Source organism: Vigna angularis, chromosome 4 (assembly GCF_016808095.1).
Source record: "Vigna angularis cultivar LongXiaoDou No.4 chromosome 4, ASM1680809v1, whole genome shotgun sequence".
Taxonomy (NCBI): domain Eukaryota; kingdom Viridiplantae; phylum Streptophyta; class Magnoliopsida; order Fabales; family Fabaceae; genus Vigna; species Vigna angularis.
This window is the reverse complement of record NC_068973.1, coordinates 41949654-41974729: the sequence shown is the minus strand read 5'-3', so window position 1 is coordinate 41974729 and position 25076 is coordinate 41949654. Positions and strand designations below refer to the sequence as shown.

Below are 25076 nucleotides of genomic sequence, written 5' to 3'. Positions count from 1 at the left end.
ATTAATGTATCATAGTTCATATTTTAATTATCTAAAAGAAAAGAAAATGTTTTTTAACAACTTTTCTTCTTACAACTTTTTTACAATGTTGATAATGTTCATGTGTGGCTTGTGATTAGTGTTAGATTCAAACGTAGTTATAAAACAGTGAGACATAGTTATTATGAAAAGTTTAGTAACATATCGGAATTATCTATGCTTTGATTGGTGAGGTGAAAAGAAAAATTGTAGATGAGTGAGGTGAGTATTGGCAAAGCTTTGTTTGGTCTCTGAAATGGATGGTTGTGGCAGCCTCCTCTTCTTAGCCATTTTCCATTGTTGCAGTAACATTCTAAAATCAGAAATGAAGAGAAAAAGAGGGTAGATTAAGCTTAAAAAACATGCATTTCAGGCAAAAATAGTAGCATCTTGAATGATCAGGAGGAAGTGTAGAAAAGATTGGTAATTTTTACATCCTTTGCTTAAAAAATGTACAATATTTATTCAACCCCAAAGCAAACCCTTATCCTAAGAATTGAGCTTCTCAGAGCATTTTCATCTTCCCTTGCCTCTCGTGAATATGGACCAAGAAATTGACAATTTGATAATGAACATGGGCTCTCTTGGAACCAGCTTTCCACAAAAGTAATAGTAAGAGGTGTTTCTGAAGAATATATATTAATTAATGTGTTTTCTGTGTTTGAAAATTTGATTGCATGCATGAACAGGAGAGGCTTGTCTAGGTATTACTCTGGTAAATCAAGATCATTTGTTTGCATGGAAGATGTACACTCTGTGGAGGATTTGAAGAAACCAGAACACTCTGATGCAAAGAAAAGGAAGAAACGTTCTCAGAGGAAGGAACTGCTCAACCTTGCTCCATATCCTTGTCGAAGGGCACCAAGTTGCACTCAATTAACCACTCCATACGTCAACGTTTAGCATTTTATTTACTCCTAATTCCAATTTTGTAGCTCAAACTCATTCCATATGCTACCTTCCTATGCCCCTATGTATATATTGATTTCATTCATTTTACTTTATAATTCAAGCCAAACTGTTCACGCTTGAATGTGGTTTTTGCTGTATCTCTCCAGAAAATTCAAATAACAATCTATTATCCAGTTTTTCCCCATTCTTTTTCCTTGCTATTGCTGCAGCAATTCAAATATAAACACCTTCTTTCTTCACATATTGTCATGTTATCAACATGTAATAATATATATATATATATATATATATATATATATATATATATATATATATGTGTGTGTGTGTGTGTGTGTGTGTTTTTTTTTATGTGTAGGTATGTCTTGCAATAAGACTTGTCTGTACATTAGTTACCCTGATTTATATTTTGATGTGAACTGGACTTCTACGTTCTTTAATTTATGTTATGTGCAACTATGATTGTCTTTTTAAGCCAATTAAGTTTCTTGACTTTTTAACTCAATGGCAAAATTCATCTTCAGTTCATTCTTTTCTATCCAGATATTTAATTGTAAAGATACAGATTGACTCTTTAAAAACATGAGAGACTAAACTAATTGATTCTGTAAAAATTTAGAAACTAAAAATCGTATAATCGTAATTCAAAAGTATAAAATAACAATCAAGTTTTTATCTCAAGAACAAAGACGGCAAGGATTAATTCTTTATACCTATCAAATCCGTTATTTCACTATAAAACTTAGCTAATATGTTAAACCTTCATGTTCCATGCATCAGTTCTAACTTTCTAAGGATGGAGCTTCTGTAATAGCAGCAATTCCAATTCCTTCAATTATCTTTCTCTGTTATAAAGAAACCATGGCATGAGGAACAATTTTGCTTTGAGAATTCTACGAATTCCCATAATTCATTCAGATTGCAGAGTATAATAGTAGAAGGTAGAATCAGACTGAGAAAAATTAATAAGTCAAACCATTAAGAAAGGTTTAATGATAAATGGTCTATTTCTATTCTTAATACACAACAAAAATTCACGGTGTCTGATAATCCAAGTTACTGACCCAAACTGATGGATAAAGGCCTTTTTATTCTTGTTGATGATGTTAGATTAGCTAAATTGCAACATTAGTACAACAGTCAGACAATCCATTTATTATTACCATTGTCATATGTTTCTTAATTTCTTCATTGCATAAACAGGCCTAATATTCATGTTTCCTACACATTAATCATAAGTTATAGATCTTCCCAATAAATTTCAGGATATCATACATCTGTTTTTGTCAGTCCTATCATCCCTTGAAGGACCACTGCGTTCCTTTTGTGACTCGTTGTCTGCAAACTGGTCCCAACATCAGCACTTGCCATTCACAGAATGGTCTAAACAGATTATCATCACACAACAAAATCATGTAACATATGAGGTGAACTGAACCTCTGTCGTTGGTTTCCAGCACCAACGTGCTCAAGTTCTGCTGTATGTACTCCAACTGTAGAAGCTGCACCTGCACTGCGGTAGATGCCATTTTCCTTCATGGAAACCAAACTGAGATGGGTCTCACCAGGCAAAAAATTACCTCCTTCACAATGCTGTAAACCCAAAGTTAGAGACACTCCACTTCCTGACTTGAAGCTCTCAAACTCTGACATTTGGCACGTTGAACCAACTGCTATAAACCTGTCATCATTAGTAGCTCTATCAGATTGAACAATCATGTTATCAGAGAAGAGACCACAATTATCCAAATTTGGCCTTTTCTCCCCAGACTGCTTTCCTGACCTATGTTCTGTTTCAACCTCATGACTAGCTAATCCAGTGGATGCCATGATTTTTGTATCAAGAACTTGATCATATCCAAAGTCCTTAGCTTGTCCACCACCATGATTTGTATCGGTTACTATTGGACTCTGACAGTGCTGTGAATCATCAACCGTATCATTGGAGATCTTGACATCACTTTTTGTTGCCTTGGAGACATTTTCAGATGAAGAAGTTGAGTCCATGTCCACATCAGAAACATCTTGCTTGTACATATCCTCAATCATAGGCTTCCACAGACGCACACGTGCATTTATGAACCAATTTGAGACCTAATTCAAGCAAATTTCAAATATATAAAAAAATCATCCTCTATTGTTCTTTTAGATCAATAATTTCAAGCAACAAGAGAGACACAAAGAGGCATAATGAATGAAGTTGATAAAAGTATTTTATTTTTGTACCTGACTTCGGGTTAAGCCTGTCTGTCTTGCTAGCATGGTCTTTTCGGAATCCTTTGGGTATCTGTGAAAAATAGAAAATTCCAACCAGATTAAACAACCACAGTGATGTTGGATCCAAAAGTTTAAAAAACAGAAGATCAAGGTTGTAGATATGAGAGGGTTTACGGATGAAGGAAATGCTCAAAAAGCCATGCGCGGAGAATCGAAACAGAGCTTTCTGGAAGCCCCCTTTGCGGTCTCCATGCATGCTGCATCATACCAAGCTGCTGAAGAGCCCTTTGTTGTCGCACTTGATGGTCCACATACTTTAGTCTTGCCATTCCAACTCCTTTATTACTTTCAGAAGCATCATGCTCCCCAAGGCTCTTTTGTGTTGCACGAATTTGACCAGTGATTGAATCACGCAAACACCGAAAATGGCATGAAATGGTTTGTAGAGCAAGGGCTGTGTATGGTTTAGCTGCCCCACATCCTGCTACCACATCAAATGATGACACCACGTTCTGCATCTTCTGGTAATATTGTTTGTACCTACTGTCAACCTACATCATTTAACAGGTGCCCATTAAAACTATATTGTTGCAAGAAAGAGCAGAATCATTGTTTATCTTGGTGAATCTTCTGTCAACTTTATGTATTTAACAATAAAAATAGTATCAGATACATCATCTTAGGTACTAAATTACACAAAAAAGAGAGGAAATAACAATTAGCTCTATCCAAGCATGTTATGCTCATCACGTACCAGGAGAGGTTTGTTATCAGATAGATATCAGTCATAAAAGATATAATTAATTGTAAGGACATTAGAATTTAAATTCCTTCTTTCACACCCCATTGCAGCACGCTAGAGCTGGAAGTAGATCCAGAATTTGCACTTATATCACGTTGACATATTTCCTTTTCATACTTTAAGGTGCTTAAACCACTGCTGAAATCATGAACACGACTATCGTGCTGTCAAGGAAAGAAAGTCAATCTCAATTATGACAGTTTAGGGTGTTTATTTAACAAAAGCTGACACACATGAACATAGGCACTGGAGATAAGGAGTTTAAAATATTCAACTTGGGGAAGGTTACAGCCATCAGAACACAATCAACAATTATATGAACAAAATGCTCTGAAAGAATGGTCATCCGAATGAAGAAATCAGAGATACCAAACAGAGGAAATCTTTACAAATAGGTTTTACCTCATCCAACATTGACCGAAGCTTTGCTAACTTCTTGTGCAGATCTTGTTTTTCAGCATGTGAAAGCTCACAAGAAGAGTTGCTGGCTGAGACTTGAGAATTTGGCACACCAGTTGCAGAAGGCCGTTCATTTTCTAGGAGCTCACCACCCTCCTTGGAATTCTTCGGAGAGTTCTCATGTGTTCCGTGACTTCTCGTTTCAGGTCTTTTAATAGCTTGTCGGATATCAACAACTTCATCAAGCAGTTGTTGCACTGCCTTGAGATATTTGGAGGTAGGAACCGTTCTTCCAACACTGGAAATTCCAGGAAATGAAAAATCTGCTTTGTTCAAATCATGACTAGCTTCAGGTAACACAGGAGGAAAATTTTCAGAATGTCTAGAGGAGCCATTTTGGTAGATCTCGTTGGCTGAAAGTGATGGATTTGCACCCAAAAACGAATCAAGATTTGAGCAATGATTCCTATCATGGACAGAAGGCAGTTGAATTCCGGAGGGCATGTGGGTTCCAAGGCTTAAAGATAATCCCTGGCCCTGCAAGTTATGTCCATCTATAGATTGTCTGACTAACATCTCACTTCTACCCTCCCTCCATGCACTGAAATCATGAACCCCAATTTGGTATCCACCAATATTAGCCAATATTTCTTGCTGCTCAGCTGTGGAATTTGAAGCACCCACTGACGGTGATGGAACCACAAAGCAATTGCTTTGCTGCTGAGAATTTCCAGGTAATGCTTCAGAATATGAACCAGAGTTCATATACAACAATGTCATATTGCTTGGCAAAATTGGTGTCTCGGGATACGAATTATGCAAAGGCTCCCTAAGACACAGCATAGGCACGGCACCCCTTTGATTACTTGAACATGGGTTGTAAGTTGCCATAATTTTAGGCAGACTGTAAGTAAAAGCCGCAAACTATTAAACACAATCTATTCTGTTAACTAAACGAGACAAATACTGCGTGAACTTTTCTGATTCCCTCCGAGAAGTCACAGATTGGTGGTTGCTGCCAAGTTTGGAACTTCAGATTGTTCAAAAATGAAAGTTGAAACAGAAGCAGACTAATTGTTACGCAGTAACACAACCATTAAATAGCATGTCACCAACACCATGCTTCAATTGCAGATCTTCAATCTCAGGCGTACCAGGCATTACACACGATAATTAAGCTTCAAAAAGAAGAAAATAAAATCTAAAGTCGCTAAGCAAAGCCACATTCATGTAAAAGTTTTCCTTAAAGACCAAAGTTTGGTTTCTCAACTGAATTTCAGAAAAATAAAGAAAGCTTTTGTTAGGCATGAAAGAGAGGCACACAGGAAGAACTTACACAGGATTGCAGAGGATAGGAAGCAGAGGACATGAAGGTATGCTGCTGCAACTTTGTGTTTGTTACTCTTTAGTTGGAAGCTGAAAGGAAGTGCAACATTAAAAGTTGAACTAAACATGTGATAATGTGAAAGAAGAATGAGTGAGTGAGGAGAGAAAGAAAAGAGAAAGCTTGTGTTGTGTGAATGGTGGGAGAGAAGAGAAGAGAAGATGAAGAAAAAGAAAGAAGAAGATAAGAGTGAGTGAGTGAGGAGGGAAAGGGAATTAGCACAGAGAACAGTGTGAAGGTGATTTGACATAATGCTGCCCTGTCTTTGGGATTGGTGCAGAATCACTGTTTCTTTCGAACCACCTTCAAACAAGTAAAAACATTACATATACCTTAATCTTTACACAAACATTAATCTAAACAAAATATACTAATTTCTATGCTAATAATATATGCATTTTTACGTTATTATTTCACAATCTTATATACAACCTTCAACACATGTAAATCTCCATATTCATACAATACTATATTTCTACATTAAGTTTTTATAGATTTATTTTTAATATCACTTTAAAAGGTTTTTTATTGAGAAAAGTATTATATATATATATATATATATATATATATATATATATATATATATAAATTTATGTTAGTTTTTTATTTTTAGTTGATATCAAATTTTTGTTTGTATCTAACCGTTAATATTAAATTAATTAGCCTTAGTTATGCAAATCTACAAATCATAATAAAGTGGGAAACATTTTCTACCAAATTAAGATTTTTTTCATGTATACGACAGCGTTACTCAATACTTCAAAATGACATTATCTATAAAAATTTAATATAAATAAGTAAGATTCGTCAAACAAAAAATTTACGTAAAGATTTTAAATTGATATATATCATGATGGGAAAAAATTAATAAAATATTATAAAACTGGTTCATACAGAAGAACCTATTCAAAAAAATACTATAAGATCGTAAAAGAAGATTTTGCAAAACAAATAATAATTTCCTACACTTTCTCTTTTCTGTATTTCTTAAAAAAAATGAAATCGTGGTGTGTTAAATGACTTTATATTAATAATTTATGTATCTTGTACATAATTATTGTATACAAATTGTTTATATAATTATTATATAGAAAAAATCTATTGCTTAAGAAACTATAGTAGTTATTTATACAACAAAATGTCCTTTATAATTATTATCACTAAACTTAACTACAATATTAAGAAACAATAAATCCTTCACATCAAATTATAATATATCAATATATATATATATATATATATATATATATATATATATATAGGAGTTTGCTAACGCGAGTACGTCTATTTTTCAGTTGGTACATTTTAAGAATGTGTATCGAGTTTTAGTAGACAAAAATACTCTTATATATCATGGATTCTAAATTTTAAGGTTAAGGATATTTTAATAATTTTTATTCTCAAAACAAAAAAAAAAAAAACCTCCCAAACCCTTACTCACCTATCTCATTCCTCTCAACCCTTTCTCTTTCATCTCTCTCACTCTAACAACCTTTTTCTCTGTCATCCCTCTCCAATTGAAAAAAATCAAAAACACTTGCCGTTAAACAATTTGCCTTTGTAAAGAGTTGAGTCATTGACATATTCACTTTCACGCAAAGGTTCATTCACGATTTCTCAATTTCACCATCTTCACTAATCTCTCTAATTTCATCAGCTGCATATGTTGAATCATCATCTCTAAAAAAAAACCCTCCAGACCAATTATCAATTCCTTCGAATTTCATTATGCTTGTGAAAATTAGATAAAATTATATACGACAAAAATTATAAAATAAAAATTCATTATAAAATAAAAATTCATTATAAAATTATTTTTTGTAAGAAATTATTTAACGAGTGTTTCTGATTTTTTCAGGCCAATTACCAATTCCTTTGATGTCATTATGCTTGTGAAAATTAGATAAAATTAGATAAGACAAAAATTATAAAATGAAAACTCATTATAAAATCATTTTTTGTAAGAAATTGTTTAACAATGAGTATTTCTGATTTTTTTCCAGGTCAATTACCAATTCTTTTATGCTTGTGAAAATTGGATAAAATTAGATAAGACAAAAATTATAAATTGAAAACTCATTATAAAATCATTTTTTTGTAAGATTGTTTAACAACAAGTGTTTCTGATTTTTTTGAATTGGGATTACAGTAAGAATGACAGAGAAAAAGTTGGAGTGAGAGAGATGAAAGAGAAAGGGTTGAGAGGAATGAGATAGGTGAGTAAGGGTTTGGGAGTTTTTTTTTCTAGTTTTGAGAATGAAAATTATTAAAATATCATTAACCTTAAAACTTAGAATCCATGATATAAAGATATTTTTGTCTACTAAAACTCGATACACATTGCTAAAATATATCAACTGAAAAACAAACGTATGCACGTTATCAAACCCATATATATATATATATATATATATATATATATATATATATATATATATGACTGTACCAAAAGATTAAAATAATACATAATAATCAATTATAAAATAATTTTCATAATTTATTTATTTTATAATTAAAATTGATAGAATTTGTAAATCACAAATTTCATAAATAAGTATAACTAAATTCAATTAATTTGATTTAGATTGAATTCAATCACACTAATAATTTCACTCAATTTATTTATTTATATTTAATTTTATATTCAGTGTAGCACCAAACATCCATGATACATTTTTCTTTTCACTCCAAATATACATAAAAAAAAAGGGTCCTAATAATACCTATATCAATTTCTAGTATCTTAATCACATTTTACTGTGTCAATCAATGGATTCCATAAATTATTTCACAACGTTTGTACGTTCTTATGTTTATTTTTTCAACTTAAATATTAGTTCACTCAAATTAATAATAATTGCATAAAAATAATATATATAACACTAATGAAAATTTGTTTGCTATAGTTATTTTAGTGATTTACTTATAAAGACACAGATTATTTTTTCCAAAACAAAAACTGCATAGGCCTATTGAATAGCACAAATCAGATTCAAGAAATAGAACTTTTCAGCATTGGAATATAGTGCAGTATTTCTCACGGCCAAGGCTATTTGGCTTTAGGTGCAACCACTCAAATCTCACTTCTGAACTGTTTTAAGGTGCTCTAGCAAGTTTCTTTTAGGTTCTAAACACTCAATCTCTCCTTCACTTTGGTATGGAACTGGTCTCTCAAAATTTGGCTATATGAGTTGGCAATTTTCAGTGTTTTATGCTGCTGGAAAGTGCAAAGTTTGCTTGCTGGACCGCCCCTTTGAAATCACAAATTCTGCTCCTTCTACACTTCCTAAGAGGCTACCTTGGTAGGGGAAGGTTTCTGTAACTTGAATGCTCCAAAAGGACTTCACAACACCATCAAAATCATCCAAAACAGTCACCAAACAGATTAGAAATCTGCACCAGTTTCAACACCAAAATTTGACTTGAATTGGACAATTTAAGAGGCCAAAAAGCTTAAAAGCAATAAAAATAGGTTTAGAACAGAAGTAGGCACTCAAATGGATCCTAAGAAAGGTGCTAGAACAGATTAAGAAAGCAAAGAAATCAAAATCACAGATTAAACCAAGTCCAGACCCAAACTGTTTGATATTTTGCATAGGTGTTTGATAAAATGTCCCAATGAATTTTAGATTTTGAATTTTTGAATTTCTGGACTTCTAATCTGGATTGCAAAGTTCTATATGCTTTTTATCACTGGATTATACTTCTTTTGATCATTTAATATCATTTTTAAACATTGAACCAGCTTTTACCAATCCAGAATTGAATTATGCAAAGTTAAAAACCAAACAGTGGCTGAAATTGAAATTCTGCACCAGAAAAGTGGACTGAAATGGTGGTTTTAAACCCAAAAACGAGTGGAAGTGATTCAACAGCTCATGTGAGTGACCAAACAACTTTGCTTGATGATTTTAAGTGTGTTCAAACTCTTACACAACTCAGAAACTGTTTAAAACTCAAAATCACTTGTTCACTTCCCTTTTAACTCAAAAAGTGATGGTTTAAAGACCAAATCTGCATATAGGCTAAAATTTGACCAAATGAACAGTGCTAGCAACTTTCAAATATCAATTTAAACTTGTTCAAGCTTTCCAAAAGCACAGAAACAACAAGATTCGAAAATCACCCTTGCTATAGCCAATTTATGCAGGAAAATACACCATTATACTACCCAAAATCAGTTTTCAAAGAATCAAAAGGCTGGACAACAATTAAAATGACTCAAGAAGATGTAACTCTACTGAACTAAGCTAGAATTGAGATGCATAGCATGACCAAACTTAGATTACACAATTCAAATAAATTGAGCACGGTGAAAAGCCAGAATTCAAATCTGAAACAGTGAATTGCTAAGGATTTTGAGCAACCAAGCAAGCTATGCATATTGCATTTCATTGCTTATTCTGGTTTGCCACACCTTAAGACACATTCAACAACACTAAACAATGTTGTACCAAGCTTCAGAATCAAAGGAAAACCAACTGAAACAGATTTAAGGATTTAAACCAGAATTGAATTTCTTGAGCAAATTTGAAACCAGAATCAGTTTCTAGTGCTTTTGCTTATATCACCAAGGCTAGAACATGTTCTCATTGCCTTAATTGGTTGATTTAAAGCTTTTCCAGCACTCTAAACTCAAGCAAACCGAAAAGCACAGCAGAACAGATTAATACTGGAACAAACAGAATTAAAACTGCATCAGAATGTGCACATGACTTGTGACAAACTTGAAATTGAAAAATAAGGCTGAAAATGACTCAAGCAAAGAAGATTCACCGTTTAAAATGAAAGATAAACATGATTACACAGTGGAAACACAACAATAGTGACTGGAAATAGAAAAACAGACTGAAAAGAAATTCAAAACAGAAGCTGGAAATCTGAAACAGAAAGCATAACAGAATGCAGAAATGAAATAGAAAATGGAGGAAATCCGGAAATCACCTCTTTTTCTCCCCTTTTTAGCTCCTTTGCTTTCCTTGGCTTCACATGCTTTTTGGGTGGCTCAACCATGGTCTCCAAGCTTTATTAGACCCTACAAAACAACCATATAAGTATTAAAAAGAATCCTTCTAAGACTTAGAGAAAGAAAATCAAGAAAGAGCTTTCTAAAAGTCCTTCTCCAACTTCCTTTTCTTAACCTTAGCTTAAGTTGGTACTCCTTTGAATGGAATAATCTAAATGGGTTTCCATCAATTTCAGAACATGTAGCAGAGTTCATATACAATGTCATATTGCCTGCCAAAATTGGTGTATATAGATTATGCAAAGGCTCCCTAAGACACAACATAGGCATTACATCCCTTTGATTACTTTAACATTGATAATAAGTTTCCATAATTGTAGGCAGCTACAACAAAAAAAACAGTAAATGAGACCAATAGTGTCATATCTTTCTGATTCCCACCAAGAACTCACAGAAATGGTGATTGCTACAAAGTTTGGAACTTTAATCGCCCAATGATGAAAGCTGAACAGAAGTTGTGTTCCTCATGAACTGAATTTTTTGCAATAACATAACCATTAATTTACATGTAGCCAACATCATGTTTCAATTGCACATCTTAAATCTAAGGTCTACACACATAAGAATTAAACTTCAAAAAGAATAAAGTAAAATCAAAAGTCACTGAACGAAACCAAATTCATGTAAAAGTTGTCTTAACAGTGGTGACTTGGAAAAAGAAAGATGCAATAAAATCAAAAATCACTCAACAGAACAAAATTCATGTAAGAGTTGTCTTAACAGTGGTGACTTGGAAAGAGAAAGATGCAGAGAGAACGGATGTTTGGTTTCTAGACTCAATTCCAGAAAAAACAAAAATAGGTCATAGGTAGGACGTACACCAGGTTGCAGAGGATAAGGGCTAGCTTCATACACAAAGAATAATAAACTTTAATAGGGTTAAGCTTTCTTTTTCAGTTTAGGCCACGCAATATTTATGCATATACACTTGCACTACCGCTTGCGATTTTTATCAGCCAATAATCATTATATTTACCAACTGTCAAGACTTAATCATGAAGCCATTTTCGGACCAATCGAGTTCATTCCACTGATCAAGCATTTTAACTTGTTTTATTTTCTGACATCAACAATTAAATAAAAAAGCAATATACAGAGGGGTATTGAAAATTCCCAAGCTTTCTACTAGAAAGCTGTCTTGCATGTGAAATTCTACATAGAGTAAAGTGCAGAGTTGTGGAGTAACCTGTCAATTCATTATTGATGAAAGATGGAAAAGTCATCAACTAAAAGAGGAAAGCACTTTATGGGAAAATGAAAAGCAACATTATATAATTTCAAGAACACCACTCTCTTGCATTCTGGAACATGCGCAACCAAGGACTAGGCCCATTCTTCTCCACGTGCCAGTGCTTTGGGTACCATGGGAACTGCCACATTAAGAAGCAACGCTCTGGATGAGGCATCATGGCAAGATGCCTCCCATCTGGGGAACAAATAGCTGCTACCCCTAAGGGAGAGCCATTCACATTGAAAGGGTATGCCTCTGTCGGATTCCCAGCATCATCACAATATCTTACAGGAGCTAGGTCAGAGTGAACTATTCTGTCAAACACACCTTCATCTGGAAAATAAGCTCTTCCCTCACCATGAGCAGCCCATATACCCAATGTGCTACCCTCCATGCCACTGAACATTATAGCCGGTGAGGGCTTTATGGTCACGCTTGTAAAGCGGCATTCAAACCTCCCTGACTTGTTATGAATAAACCTTGGTTGAGATAGGTCACCACCAGCACCATGCACACCTCCAATTTGAGGACCAGGTACCCACCCTAACAAAGCCATTAGCTGACACCCATTGCATACACCAAGACTGAAAGTGTCTGGACGTTTGTAAAACTCCTGAAATTGTTGCAAAACGTGTTCATTAAATTTTATGCAAGCAGACCAACCTTTTGCGGAGTCAAGCACGTCAGCATAGCTAAATCCACCAACAAACACAATTCCACGGAACTCATGCAAAGAAATCTTTCCATTGAGAAGGTCTGACATAGTAATATCCCATGGCTCAAAACCAGCAGCATAAAACGCTGCAGCCATTTCTCTATCTCCGTTGCTCCCTTCTTCTCTAATCACAGCCACTTTAGGTTTTGTAGTTGCAAGCAAAAAGTTTTTGTCAGTGAAAACAGGAAGATAGGTCAGATCCCATGAGGGCTCATACCGATGTTTCAGTCCTTCTTTCTCCATATCCACACAAGATGCTAGTCTTTGAAACTTTTCAAGTTGAAAACTGGTCTCCTCCCACATGTCCCTAAGGATACTAGTTTTTTCAGATAAACAAGTCTCGCCATCAACCTTGACTTCTATAGATGGATTGGCTGTTACTTGACCAATGATTTCAGCTGCAACTCCCACATGGTTTAATTTATCCATTACCAAAGCCAGATTTTTCTTGCTTACTTCAAGAACTAAACCAAGCTCTTCAGCATAGAGTGTTTGGAAGAGACTGTTACCTTGAGATGACATGTTCAAACTAAGTCCACAATTACCAGCAAATGCCATCTCTAATGCACAGACAAGAAGCCCACCATCACTAATATCATGACCAGCAGAAATCAGTTCATCAGTAAGAAGATCTTGAACACCTTCAAATACCTTTTTAAGATAAGGAACATCATCAAGATCAGGACAGTCATCCCCAACTTGGTCAAATGCTTGGGCAAGAGCAGATCCTCCTAACCGCCTCTTACCTCTTGACAAATCAATATGAAGCAAAACACCTTCATCCTTGAGTTTTAAATCTGGTGTTACTGTTTTTGTTATATCAGGACAAGTAACATAAACACTGATGACAAGATTTCCGGGAGCCTTGACAACTTCTTTTTCAGCATGGGCTGCCATAGAAAGGCTGTCTTTCCCTCCATCGATAGCAATGCCAAGTTCAATCATTGCTTCAGATAAAGCTATGGCAGCATCATACATGTCAGTTCCTTCCCCATCAAGCTTGGCAGCATACATCCAGTTACCACTAGCCTTGACATCAGAAAGGGAAGTGACCTGTGCCCATACAAGATTTGTTAATGCTTCTCCAACCGCCAACCGAGCCATTGCTTTGGGATCTAACAGGCCTTTGATTGGTTGTTCTCCAATGGCACAAGCACCTCCAGTCAAATCATTAAAAGTTTGAGCTGTAACAGCAACATCAGCAAGGGGGATCTGCAAAGGGCCAACGGTTTGTTGTTGTGCCACCAGACCAGTGACACACCTATCAACTTTTGTAGTTAAGAAGCGTTTCGAACAGACGGATGGTAAACTCAGTACCCTCTTTAGAGAATCTATCACTGCAATCCCAGGTGCAATATCAAGTGGCTCTCGCTCATAGACGACCCGATTAAATTTAAAAGATTTTTTGGGCATGTCACCAAGGACTTTCTCCAGTTCAAGATCAACTGCAGGAGGAGGTGGAGGAAGTCCATGCAAAATACTCTTCTGAGTTGCCAAGCTATCAACCAACACAACACGTCCATCACCGCTGATAGTTCCAATAACTGCCATTGAAACTTTTTCCCTGCTACAGATTGATTCCAAGAGATCACGACTTTCAGGCTTCACCAAGATTGCATCTTGCTCCTGATACTCTGCTCCCCAAATTTCTAGAACAGACATCGTATGATCACCAACCACAATTGCTCGGACATCTATCTCAGCACCCTTTGGATATATAATTTCCTTCACAACATTGCAGTTACCACCAGCACCTTGATCATGAATGCTAATAATTGGATTTTTATCCCCCATCTCAATACATGCACGAACAAGACGATATAGTTTTTGAGCCATCTCAGCATCCCCACGTTGCACAGCATTGAAATCAAGCTCTGCATCATTCTGCCCACTGACCATGCTTGAGGCTGCTCCACCTCCCATGCCAATGCGATAAGCTGGGCCTCCAATCTTGACAACCAGCATCCCAATGTCAGGATCTCCCTTTGATATATGAAGGTGGTCTATCTGTCCAATGCCTGCACTAAACATGATTGGCTTCAACCATTCTCGCCTTTCCCCACTAGGAAGTCTCATTCCAAAAGTTCTACAGAAACCCTGAATCAATGGCTCTCCAAATTTGTTGCCATAGTCAGATGCACCATTACTAGAATCTATAAGAATCTGTAAAGGAGGTGCCAAATTTGATGGATAAGTAAAGGAGGGATCTTCCCATGGAGCATAAAAACCTGATGTGTTGAGATTTCCAACACAATAACCAGCTGTAGCTGCCTGAACAAAGGACCCTCTTCCTGTAGCATGTGTATCCCTAATGCGACCTCCTGCACCTGTCTCTGCACCAGGATAAGGTGCCACTGCACACGGAAAATTATGTGTTTCAGCTGTAAACAAGATATCTAACTCACGTACTGCAACTTCTAGTGGACATGATGAACCAGGCCGAACTGGGCGGAGCTGCTTCACTGGGAAACCCCTGATTGCACTTGAGTTATCCTTAAAGCCAATAACTGAATTGTTGGGATTTGCCTGCAAAGTACTTTTCACAATCTGCATTAGAGTTTTATCCATAAGCTGCCCATCAATAAAAATCTTTCCGGTAAAAAACCAATGTCTACTATGCTCACTGTTGGATTGAGCAATATCAAACAACTCTACATTGGTTGGGTTGCGCTTTATGTTGTCTCTGAAAAGTTTGGTGTAATATTCCAAATCATGGTCATCAAAGGCGAAACCCATCTCCAAATTAATCTCTTCTAATGCCTTTCGTCCCTTCTCCATAACAGGTATATAACGAATCTCCTCAGGAACAACACTGGTCTCAAAGGATGTTAGCTTCTGAGAATAAACACACTCGGTCATCCTATCATGCACCATAGATGCAAATTCACTGATTTGATGATCTTGCAGCTCACTTGTGGTGAATAACAAGTACCTCCTTGACCGTTCCAAACGAGTCACTTCTGTCAATCCACAGGATTGGCAAATTGCTACAGCATTAGTAGACCACGCTGTGGTAAATGACAACCTGGGACCAACCTCAACTACAATTGGAATCAAACCCTCCATCCTCTTCTTCTCAAGAAAGCTCTCGGTTCCAAGATTCTCAGGCTCAAAAGTTTCTTGAAGAAGCCATTTAAGAACTGAAAATTTTCCAGTGGAAAGGTGTGAACTAAGGCCAATATTATAGCATTGCTCCGTTTGTATTTCCACAATCTGACTAGATATTTTCACTTGAGCTTCCTTTAGAAGCTCGGCAGCTGCACTTTCTTGCATAAATGGGACTCGGTACAAATGATCAACTTCTGAAGCAGGCTTCTGAACCAAGCCAGGTTGTTCTTCCACAGAAGAGCTCACACTCCCAGAAACCACAGCTCTGGGATTTTCTTGAGCCTGACACCTTAAATGCAAAGCTCTTCGAGTTGATCCCAGAGCCCAATTCCTATTCCAAAGTGTACCCCATAGCATGTGATTTCTCTGTCTATGAGGCTTCTTCTTCAAAAACAAAGTTTGCCTAGAAGTACCCTGGAACCAAAATCACAAAACCCATAAGCAAAGATGCATTTTAAATTGCCAAATTAAACATGGTCACCAACTAGTCAGAGACAGTTAAAAAACGCAAAGCCATGTCAACGATGCAAACTCCAAAGTCAACCCAATACGTTAGTACAACAATAAAGGAGAAAAAAAACACAAGGGAAAGGGAAGACCCATGAAACACCGCTGCACTTCATCTGATAAATTAAACACGCAGCACCTAGTGATCTACGAAAAACTGACAAATTAAAGCACTTATGGCAAAAGTACAAACCTTCAACGAATCAAAAACATGCCAATACAACATCAAAGCATGAAACCCAAAACAACATTTCATGAATAAAAAGGATGCATCATACGATGTTAATTCAAAGAGATGGAATAAAATCAAACCTGCACGAATTGAGACACTCCAAATTCCTTGACAGCCGCCATGTCCTCGATCAAGTGTTGGGTAACTCTAAAACAGAAAAAAGTGGGGGAAAAATAAAAACTTTGAAAAGGGAACCGAGCAGTGGGCGTGAATGAAGTAGAAAGGAAGAAAAACAAAACGCAGTAGTTAGCTTAGGACATTAAAGGGTTTTGGAGTGGCACAAAAATAAAACCCTACAGTGAGCCACTTGGTCCAATGAATGAATAAAATATAATGTTCTTACCCTTTCAAGTATGGTTGCGTTGCCGCTGATTTCTATTCTTCAATTTTATATTCTTTGTTCCCTTTCCTCTGTTTTATCGATCCATTGTTTTTCTGCTCATTTTTTCTGTCTTCCTTCAGCCGAATGATACCATGGAGAGAGTGTTAAATTTTATAGGTTTATTAATTATTTTGATTAAATCTTATTTTATTAGTTTTGGTTTAATAATATTTAATTTAATTTTGAAAGAGATAAGATAAAAAGAGATAGTTTTGATTTTTTATTTGTTTAAGTATAATATTGTTTTATTTTGTTGATATAAAATAAAGATAAATTAAATAAAAAAATTATTTTGAATATAATATTTGATTGTGAATTTTTATTATTTGTATTTAATTAAAATCTTATTTAGATTTATTTAAAGGTTGTCAAATTTATTAAGAAGTATTATAATAAGGATTACTTTTTTTAACAGAAAGATCGTAAAAGACAGTTACATAAGCAGATTTGTTTTTCTTTTAATTCTGAGCTGTATATTACTAAGATGTTTCAGAAAGATAAGGACAATGTAGTTTTCATAATATATTATCATAATGTCACTTATCTAGTGAATAAGATATGTTTCATATTCAAAGTTGTGTATGCTCCGGTTTTCCTCATCTTTTTCAGATAAAATATAATACTCTATAAAATAAAATTGTATTTATCTATCTCACTTCATATTGTTTACTACTATATTTCCTGATAATGGCGAGATTAATAAAAAATAATGTTAGAGTAAGATAAATAAAAATATTGTATGAAATATTATACGATTACCACTTTCTCTTCTTTAGAGTAAGATAAATGTAAATATTTTGTGATCATTCATTAAGTTTCATACAGAAAAAATAATAATTAAATTAAAGTCATTGTATAGTAAACGGTAATTTCTATGTATTTTGTAATGAGTGTGACTTTTATTTGAAAAAGAAAAAGTAGTTATTATTATTATTATTATTATTATTATTATTATTATTATTATGTGACCCTTCATTAATCTCTAAGAATAACTGGCTGTACCGAAACTGTAAGTACAATTTGAATTTATAATCTTTCTATCAAATTGCAAGTGATTTATTAAATTTTGAAATAAATATAAATTAATGAGTTAACATATTCCAATATAAAGTATATATTTCATTGCTCTTGTGTCGTGTATCTACTTGAATAATCATCCTACATTTTATCCATGAAAATAATTCTTACTCTTTGAAAAATATAATTTATCGTCTATAAATAATAAATAGATTCTGATATATTTAGTTAAGGTATTTTTTTATTTATACCTTTATTAATCTATAAATTATTTATAGATAATTTTTTTAAAAATAATATATTTTTTTTACAATTCAATAAATTCAGTTATATCACATTTATTCTATTACTTTATTAATAAATCTGAATTTTTCTTTTACTCACAAAAACATTTCTTTAAAAAATTGCTGATTTAAATTTCTCTAAAATATATGTATTTCTAAATATTTATTTGTCTACGTTTTATATTTATTTACACTAATGATACAAGATACCTTAAAGATTTAGGATTTTAGTTTCTAAGAGTCCATTTAATTTATTTTATCGATCGTAATCACATACTTCACATTTTATTTTTTAATCCGTTTAAAAAAATCATTATTTTAATAAAAAATATTCTTACCCAAACGAAACCAGCCCAATTAAACAATTGTCGCGGGGTTAGAGCACGAAATAAAATTTTATTTATCTACGGTAAATCGCAAATTTCATAAATAAGTATGATTAAATTTAATTAATTTCATTTAGATTGAATTAAATTAAACTAATAATATCACTCAATTTAATTAGTTATATTTTTTTATATTCACTGTACCAATAAACATCCATAATAAAGATCTTTAAATTCTTTTGTTGTTGAAGCATCAAATAACATTCATGTATTTAATGTTTGTTAAAAGAAATGTAAACTGAATTAAAGGGTAATGTTGTTATATCAATCTTTTAAATTATTTTATCAGTATAAAATATTCAGCGATTATGTCTATGATTCATCCCTAACAGCACTAGATAATATAAAACATCTCTAATGGAATTCTCTATCACAATGTCGTTGCTTCCATTCACCAAATACAGAAATTAAAATATTGTTTGAAAGGACAAAGTTCAAACCAACTTGTTGATTATTATAATAAAATGTTATATAGGGAAACCTATCTCGATTTTTTTTATCACAGGTTGAAGAACTATAACGAAAAAAAGATTAAAAGTGTAGCTTGAACCACAACACTCATCTGTTTTTCTTAATTTCCTTTTTCATATTTTTCTTTTCCCTTCAACTATTTGAACCAACAACACTCATCAGTTTTTCTTAATTTCCATTTTTATATTTTTCTTTTCCCTTCACCTATAAATAAAAAAAAATAGATATACGATTATTACTACTTCTAGGAGTCATAATAATCCCTATACCTACTCTATCTTAGTCATTTTTTACGGTGTCAATTCGATAAATTACCTCACAGCATTTATAATTTTTTACGTTTATTTTTCAAACTTGAATATTAGTTCATATATATATATATATATATATATAATACATATATATTGTTTCTCAATTTTAACATTTGAATAAAAGTTTTCTAAAATTAAAATAACTATCTGCATCGATATTTTAACTTTTAAGTATATTTTAACCTTTAAGCGACTGTTTTCTTTAAATTTAACCTTTTTATTAATCTTAACTATTTTATTATATATTAAATTTGTCCATTACAATGTAGAGAATAAAATACTATGTATTGCAGGCATTTGAAGTTGGAATAAAATGGGGATGAAAGAGAAGGCCACAAATTAGCAGAAACACTCAAATCAAAATCTTCAGTGAAAGAAAAACTGGATATAAAGTAATTGTCAAGCCCATAAAACAATCTATAGGAGAGGGCAATATTCTAGAAAACTAAGCAAAAAATAAAGCACAAAACATAATACTTAAGGAATATTTGAGCTGGTTGGCGCCCCAAAACCACCAGATCCACGACCAAAGCCAGGCCTTCCTCCAGATCCCTGCAATATGGCAAACCAATTGATAAGTAGAGGGGGAAGACAACCGAATGAAAAGAGACCAAAAACATTCTATATATTGTTTGCTGCCAAAAATGAAATGTCCATAGAGGATGCAAGCATGGTTATCAACATTTTAATTGTACAGCTTCATGGACACAGCCATCACACTATTGTGCATTAATCATAAAACCTTCCGAAATGTGCATTAATCACATCACACTATTGATCACTTAATCCTCAAGCTTTCAAAACTGCAGGAAATAACTTATTTGCATTGCCTAACTGAAGAAAAGATTGCACATTTTGCATGACATAGATGGGTTCCCAACAAAGGACTTAGTTTTACATTTTCTGCGACTAAAAGGTGCGAATCATGGGAAATTATAATCAAATAGACTCAATCTATTCGAGTAAAGAAAAATAAAAAAATATAGCGAATGAATCAACCTTTCTTGAAAAAAAGTTAACTTTAACCTGCACATCAAGCACCTATTCATTTGTAAGAGCTTGAAAACAAATAGTCATAAAAGTTAAAAGTTCTATTTAGTTAAAAACTAAACAACAAACAGCAATCATGATGATGAAAACTAGGCCAAAAACAAACGGCAACCATGATGACTATGCACAACAGTAAACAACAGTAGAACTGCATTGACAATGGAATTACCCCAAAAGAGGGCCTGTAGTCAGCAGGAGCTCCTCCTTTATCTCCTCCAAAGTCTCCACCAGGTCCCCGGGGACCTCCACGATATCCGTCACGATCACCACCAAACCTCCGCTCGCCTTCAAAGCGAGGTGGACCCCTGTTCCAAGCAACACAGATCATCCACATGACATCCAACTAGTAGAAAAAGTAGTTAGTTTAGCTCAGTTGGATTGGCTTGTATTGCGTCCCTTGTATTCAGTTATGTAAGGTCATACCACTTCACTTAGTACAACACTTATCCTATAAATATATCCTATAAATATATGGTTTATTGCTTTATACTACGATATTATTCAATCAATTACAACAGTGATCTTATTGACATACCTAGGGCGATCACCGGATGGGCCACCAAAGGGTCTGCCAGGTGGCTTGGCCTGTTTCTTCAAAGTGGCAGGGACAATTTCGGAAGGAAGGTTAAGGTAAGTTCTGAGAAACTCGATGCCATCATTGGTGAGGAACCAGTAATAATGCATCCAAGCAAAGGTCTCCCTCACGTACTCGCGGGACTTGAAGCTTTGCATCAGCTTAATCACCTGCAAATTAGGCACATCAATCTCAGGGTGCTTCGCCAAATTGAAGTCCTTCTTCGCATAGCAAACTCCCTCTGCACCATAAACAATCTCAGATTACTCAACGAGTTAAAACCCTAACGAACCAAGATTATTGGGGATAAACACTGAGACACCTACCTTGGAAGAGGTATTTGCAGATCTCCTTACGGTTCTTCTCCGGAATGATCTGAACAAACAAAAACGGAAGCAAACATGAGAATCAAATTTTAACTGAGTAACGAAAAGTATTGGCCATCCAGAATTCAAGATCGTACCATGATCAGAAGGTTGAAGAGAGGCAATGGAGGCTCGGCCAACAATCCCACACAGTTATCTCTTGGTTACCTTCTTTTTTTTCGCTATAAACCCTAACTTTCCCTTTTCATATATCTTTGCACTATGGGCCTATTCATGGGCCGCTTGCACCTCCATATGTTTCTTCCTGCATTTTATATAAAAAATAAATCATTTTGTGCTTTCCTATATTATATATTTTGGGAGGCAAAATTAATGTTTGAATTGTGTAATAGGTAAATAAAAAGTAATTATTTTCTAAAATATATAATCTAAGAGTTATTTTATGTTTGAATTTTAGAATTATATGGTTTATAAGTTATTTTTTACTTATAAATTATACAATTTATAATTTTTTAAGGAAAAATTCTTTTTAAAAAATCAGAATCTTGCATGCACCATCAGTCAGTGATGGCAGTTCTTGTAGTTTTGTCCTTTCAGTCGTTGTGTTTTTGTTGGGTTTATCGAGGAGAAGGTTCACATTGGTCTTTCATCTTTGTATAGTGCTCTACTTTGTCATTTCTATCCAATGTGGGACTGTGGACTCACACTTTGATTCCACTTTGATTCCCAACAATTTTTGATGGATCTTTCATCTTTATATAGTGCTCTAGTTTGTCATTTATATCTAATGTGAGACTTTGGACTCACACTTGGATTCCCAACAATTTTTTGCACTTTTGCTATCCGCTGACCATTGTCATCGGTTTACTGCACACCTATGAAGACGAGTCCTATATTTCAAGAGGAGTCTCTTTGGCTATGTTGAATTGTGAGTCCAATTTGGTTTATAGACTTTATTTCTCGATGGTCTGAAGCATATGTGCATCTTGTTATAAGTCGAAGTTTCTAAGTTCCCAAAGAGATCTCAGATTGAGTTTATCTGTTTCAAGCTTGGTACATACAATTTGTATGCTTGAGTTTGAAGGGGGTGTTAACATATTTACCCTATATATCATTGTTAGAGTATTTACCCTATTTATCATTGTTATGATATTTATCCAATTTATCATCATTAGGTTGTGTTTAGCGTTACCTTATTTATCATGTCAAAAATTATCTTATTTATCATCGTTATATTGTGTCTAGAGTTACTCTATTTATCATCATTATATTGTGTTTAAAGTTATTCTATTTATTACTTACTTTGTATCAAAACTTTGTTATATATAGAATGAGTTTAGGAGTGATCTTTCAAGTCTTCGATAATTATTTTACTGTTTAAATCTCAAATGGGGTTTAGGACATATTTTATTTTTTGACATATGTATTCAAGATGGTCACCTTCAAACAAACTTTTGAATTATACCACCTTGTTTGAAGATCGGTCTTATTTTGTATACCTTATATGTGTTAATGAAACTTAGAATTGGTTGTCCATTATTTGCATAATCTTGTTTTTATTCATTGATTGGTTTGTAAAAACATTCCCTCTTAACTTAGTATCATTTTTATTAACTTGTTGCGAAAATTATTTAATTAACATTGATCCTCGTACAATCAATTAATGTCCACCTGAACATGCAAATTGAAAAAACAAATCATCTCACATACAATTAATTAAACAAACTAAAATAGCTCATTTGACCGTGGTTCCTTCTTTTCCTACTTAGGCTAACTTGCTGCCGCATTCTTTCCCTTTGATTGTTACATTAGGTGTATTTTCTTAATTCTCACTCTATTTTCTCTCTCAATTTCCAAAATAAAGTTTGAATTGTATAATATGTAAATAAAAAGTAACTATCTTCTAACATATATAATCTACAAGTTATTTTATTTTTGAATTACATTGTTTACAAGTTATTTTTTACTTATAGATTATACAATTTATAACTTTTTTAAGGAAAAAATCTTTTTTAAATTGTACATCTAAAAGTATTTTTTAACTTTGAAACGTATAATTCAGAAATTACTTTTTTTTATTTGTACAACTGATGAAATTGAAGTTTTTTAATAGATTTAATTAGTAATTTACTTGATTAGTTTCATTCTGATTTTCTTATTATTTTTAGGTTCAATTTAGTTTTATAATTTTTTTAAAAAGTTTAATTTGGTATTTTTTTATTAAGTTGATGTTAACTTTTTTATATGTTAATTTATGAAAATTTTTAATTTTTTAATTTAAAAGAAAAACATAAATTGACTTAATGATTATGTCACTTGAATGTAGCAGTCTTTTTGATGGTGATAATATAATATGACAATGTTTATACAAGATTATTATCACATGATAATAGTTGTTTTTCATTTAGTCTCTCTATCTAACATTTTGATTCAATTTAACATGTGTCAGTATTATTGTTATATATATTAATATTGAAATAATTAAATTAAAAATTAAAAAAAATGAAACTGAAACTAAAAGTAATAAAAAACAAAATAAATTAAACCATCAAATTAAAGAAATTAAATTACTATATTAAGTTTTTTTTAATTTGCAAATCTACTAGTAAATGTATAAAGATGGAAGAGAGAAAGTTGCATCAACACATGGTCTTTAGCATAACTAGTTTAAAATCCATACATGAGTTTGAGATCCATGTACCGGACAGGTTATATGTGATAATTGGTTAAAATAATAAATATGGGTTACATATATTATATTATTATTTTAATAATTTATTTTATATATTATGAATATTACTTTAATTTTATTAATAACACGTGTTAATGGATGATGTATATAGTATATGAAATATTTTAATAAAAATTAAAAATAAAATTCAATTTTCTATATTATACTTATCAAAATAATGAAAAAAATGTATTTTAAATATTACTTTTAAAACACTTAAAAAGGATAATTACATTATATTTTCTTATTAGTTTTTATGTTTTTATTTTTAACAAATTATTGTTTGAATTGGGTATATATACAATATATATATATATATATATATATATATATATATATATATATATATATTGTATTGACATGTCTATTTACCTTGTTTGTTGTACTAAGTGCTCTAACTTTTTTTAAACTCTGCATTTTTAGAAGTAAATTAAATTATAATACATTTTTTTTATATTTGTAATCAACTTTAAATATAAAAATTATAAATTGTTCCTAAATTTAAGTTTGACAAATTTTTCTTTCTTTCTTCTCCTTGCTATAAACTTTAATTTCTTTCTCCATAGCTTTTTGTAATATGAGCTGATGGGTTGCTTTCAGAATGTCAATTTCAACTTGAATATTTTTTCTTGACAAAATCAAGAATAATATAATTCGAAAACAGTGCGTAATTAAACACAGTATTTACTTTTAATTAAACACAGTTTTTACTTTTAATTATAGTATTATGAAAATGGTAGTGATCATGTTTTAATATTTTATATTTAGTAAATTATAATTAAAATGTATAATTAATCACACAAATCTAATAATATATTTCAATAACTTAGATCTGCTTATATTTTTATATAATAACCTGATTATATTCTTAAATCATATAAAAGTGATTAAATTAAGTATTATTATTATATTTCCTAAATTATTTTTCAATATATATATATATATATATATATATATATATAATGTACTCTGCCAATAAAATCATTTTATAATATT

At 32.8% G+C, this 25076-nt stretch overlaps 5 protein-coding genes across 9 annotated transcripts; 1 reads left to right on the top strand and 4 right to left on the bottom strand.

Moving 5' to 3' along the window:
• Positions 1-256: 256 nt before the first annotated feature.
• Positions 257-1148, top strand: LOC128196369 (protein OXIDATIVE STRESS 3 LIKE 3-like). The gene is made up of 2 exons (XM_052877124.1): positions 257-624; positions 708-1148. The coding sequence occupies exons 1-2, from the start codon at positions 560-562 to the stop codon at positions 919-921; spliced, it is 279 nt and encodes a 92-aa protein (XP_052733084.1). The 5' UTR covers positions 257-559; the 3' UTR covers positions 922-1148.
• Positions 1149-2055: 907 nt separating this feature from the next.
• Positions 2056-4013, bottom strand: LOC108331400 (BEL1-like homeodomain protein 7). Its single transcript, XM_017566047.2, has 4 exons — positions 3899-4013; positions 3319-3695; positions 3154-3214; positions 2056-3021 (listed from the first exon to the last, which is right to left on the bottom strand). Exons 2-4 carry the CDS (start codon positions 3660-3662, stop codon positions 2326-2328), a joined length of 1101 nt encoding a protein of 366 aa, XP_017421536.1. The 5' UTR covers positions 3663-3695; positions 3899-4013; the 3' UTR covers positions 2056-2325.
• Positions 3967-5236, bottom strand: LOC108330539 (BEL1-like homeodomain protein 6). The gene is made up of 2 exons (XM_017565020.1): positions 4349-5236; positions 3967-4110 (listed from the first exon to the last, which is right to left on the bottom strand). Exons 1-2 carry the CDS (start codon positions 5234-5236, stop codon positions 3967-3969), a joined length of 1032 nt encoding a protein of 343 aa, XP_017420509.1.
• Positions 5237-8720: 3484 nt separating this feature from the next.
• LOC108331399 (probable phosphoribosylformylglycinamidine synthase, chloroplastic/mitochondrial) lies at positions 8721-17008 on the bottom strand. Of its 5 annotated transcripts, XR_008248621.1 has the most exons (5): positions 16629-16862; positions 11942-16223; positions 11148-11226; positions 10674-10764; positions 8721-9122 (listed from the first exon to the last, which is right to left on the bottom strand). XR_008248621.1 is itself a non-coding variant. In XM_052877123.1 (3 exons), exons 2-3 carry the CDS (start codon positions 16668-16670, stop codon positions 12033-12035), a joined length of 4233 nt encoding a protein of 1410 aa, XP_052733083.1. In that variant the 5' UTR covers positions 16671-16695; positions 16892-17008; the 3' UTR covers positions 11930-12032. The 5 variants fall into 5 exon arrangements, 1 of the variants encoding a protein (XP_052733083.1); XR_008248620.1 differs by having other exon boundaries at positions 10674-11226; XR_001832383.2 differs by lacking the exon at positions 11148-11226.
• Positions 17009-19738: 2730 nt separating this feature from the next.
• Positions 19739-21645, bottom strand: LOC108330668 (40S ribosomal protein S10-1). The gene is made up of 5 exons (XM_017565176.2): positions 21487-21645; positions 21350-21398; positions 20985-21264; positions 20619-20754; positions 19739-19951 (listed from the first exon to the last, which is right to left on the bottom strand). Exons 1-5 carry the CDS (start codon positions 21487-21489, stop codon positions 19877-19879), a joined length of 543 nt encoding a protein of 180 aa, XP_017420665.1. The 5' UTR covers positions 21490-21645; the 3' UTR covers positions 19739-19876.
• Positions 21646-25076: the final 3431 nt, after the last annotated feature.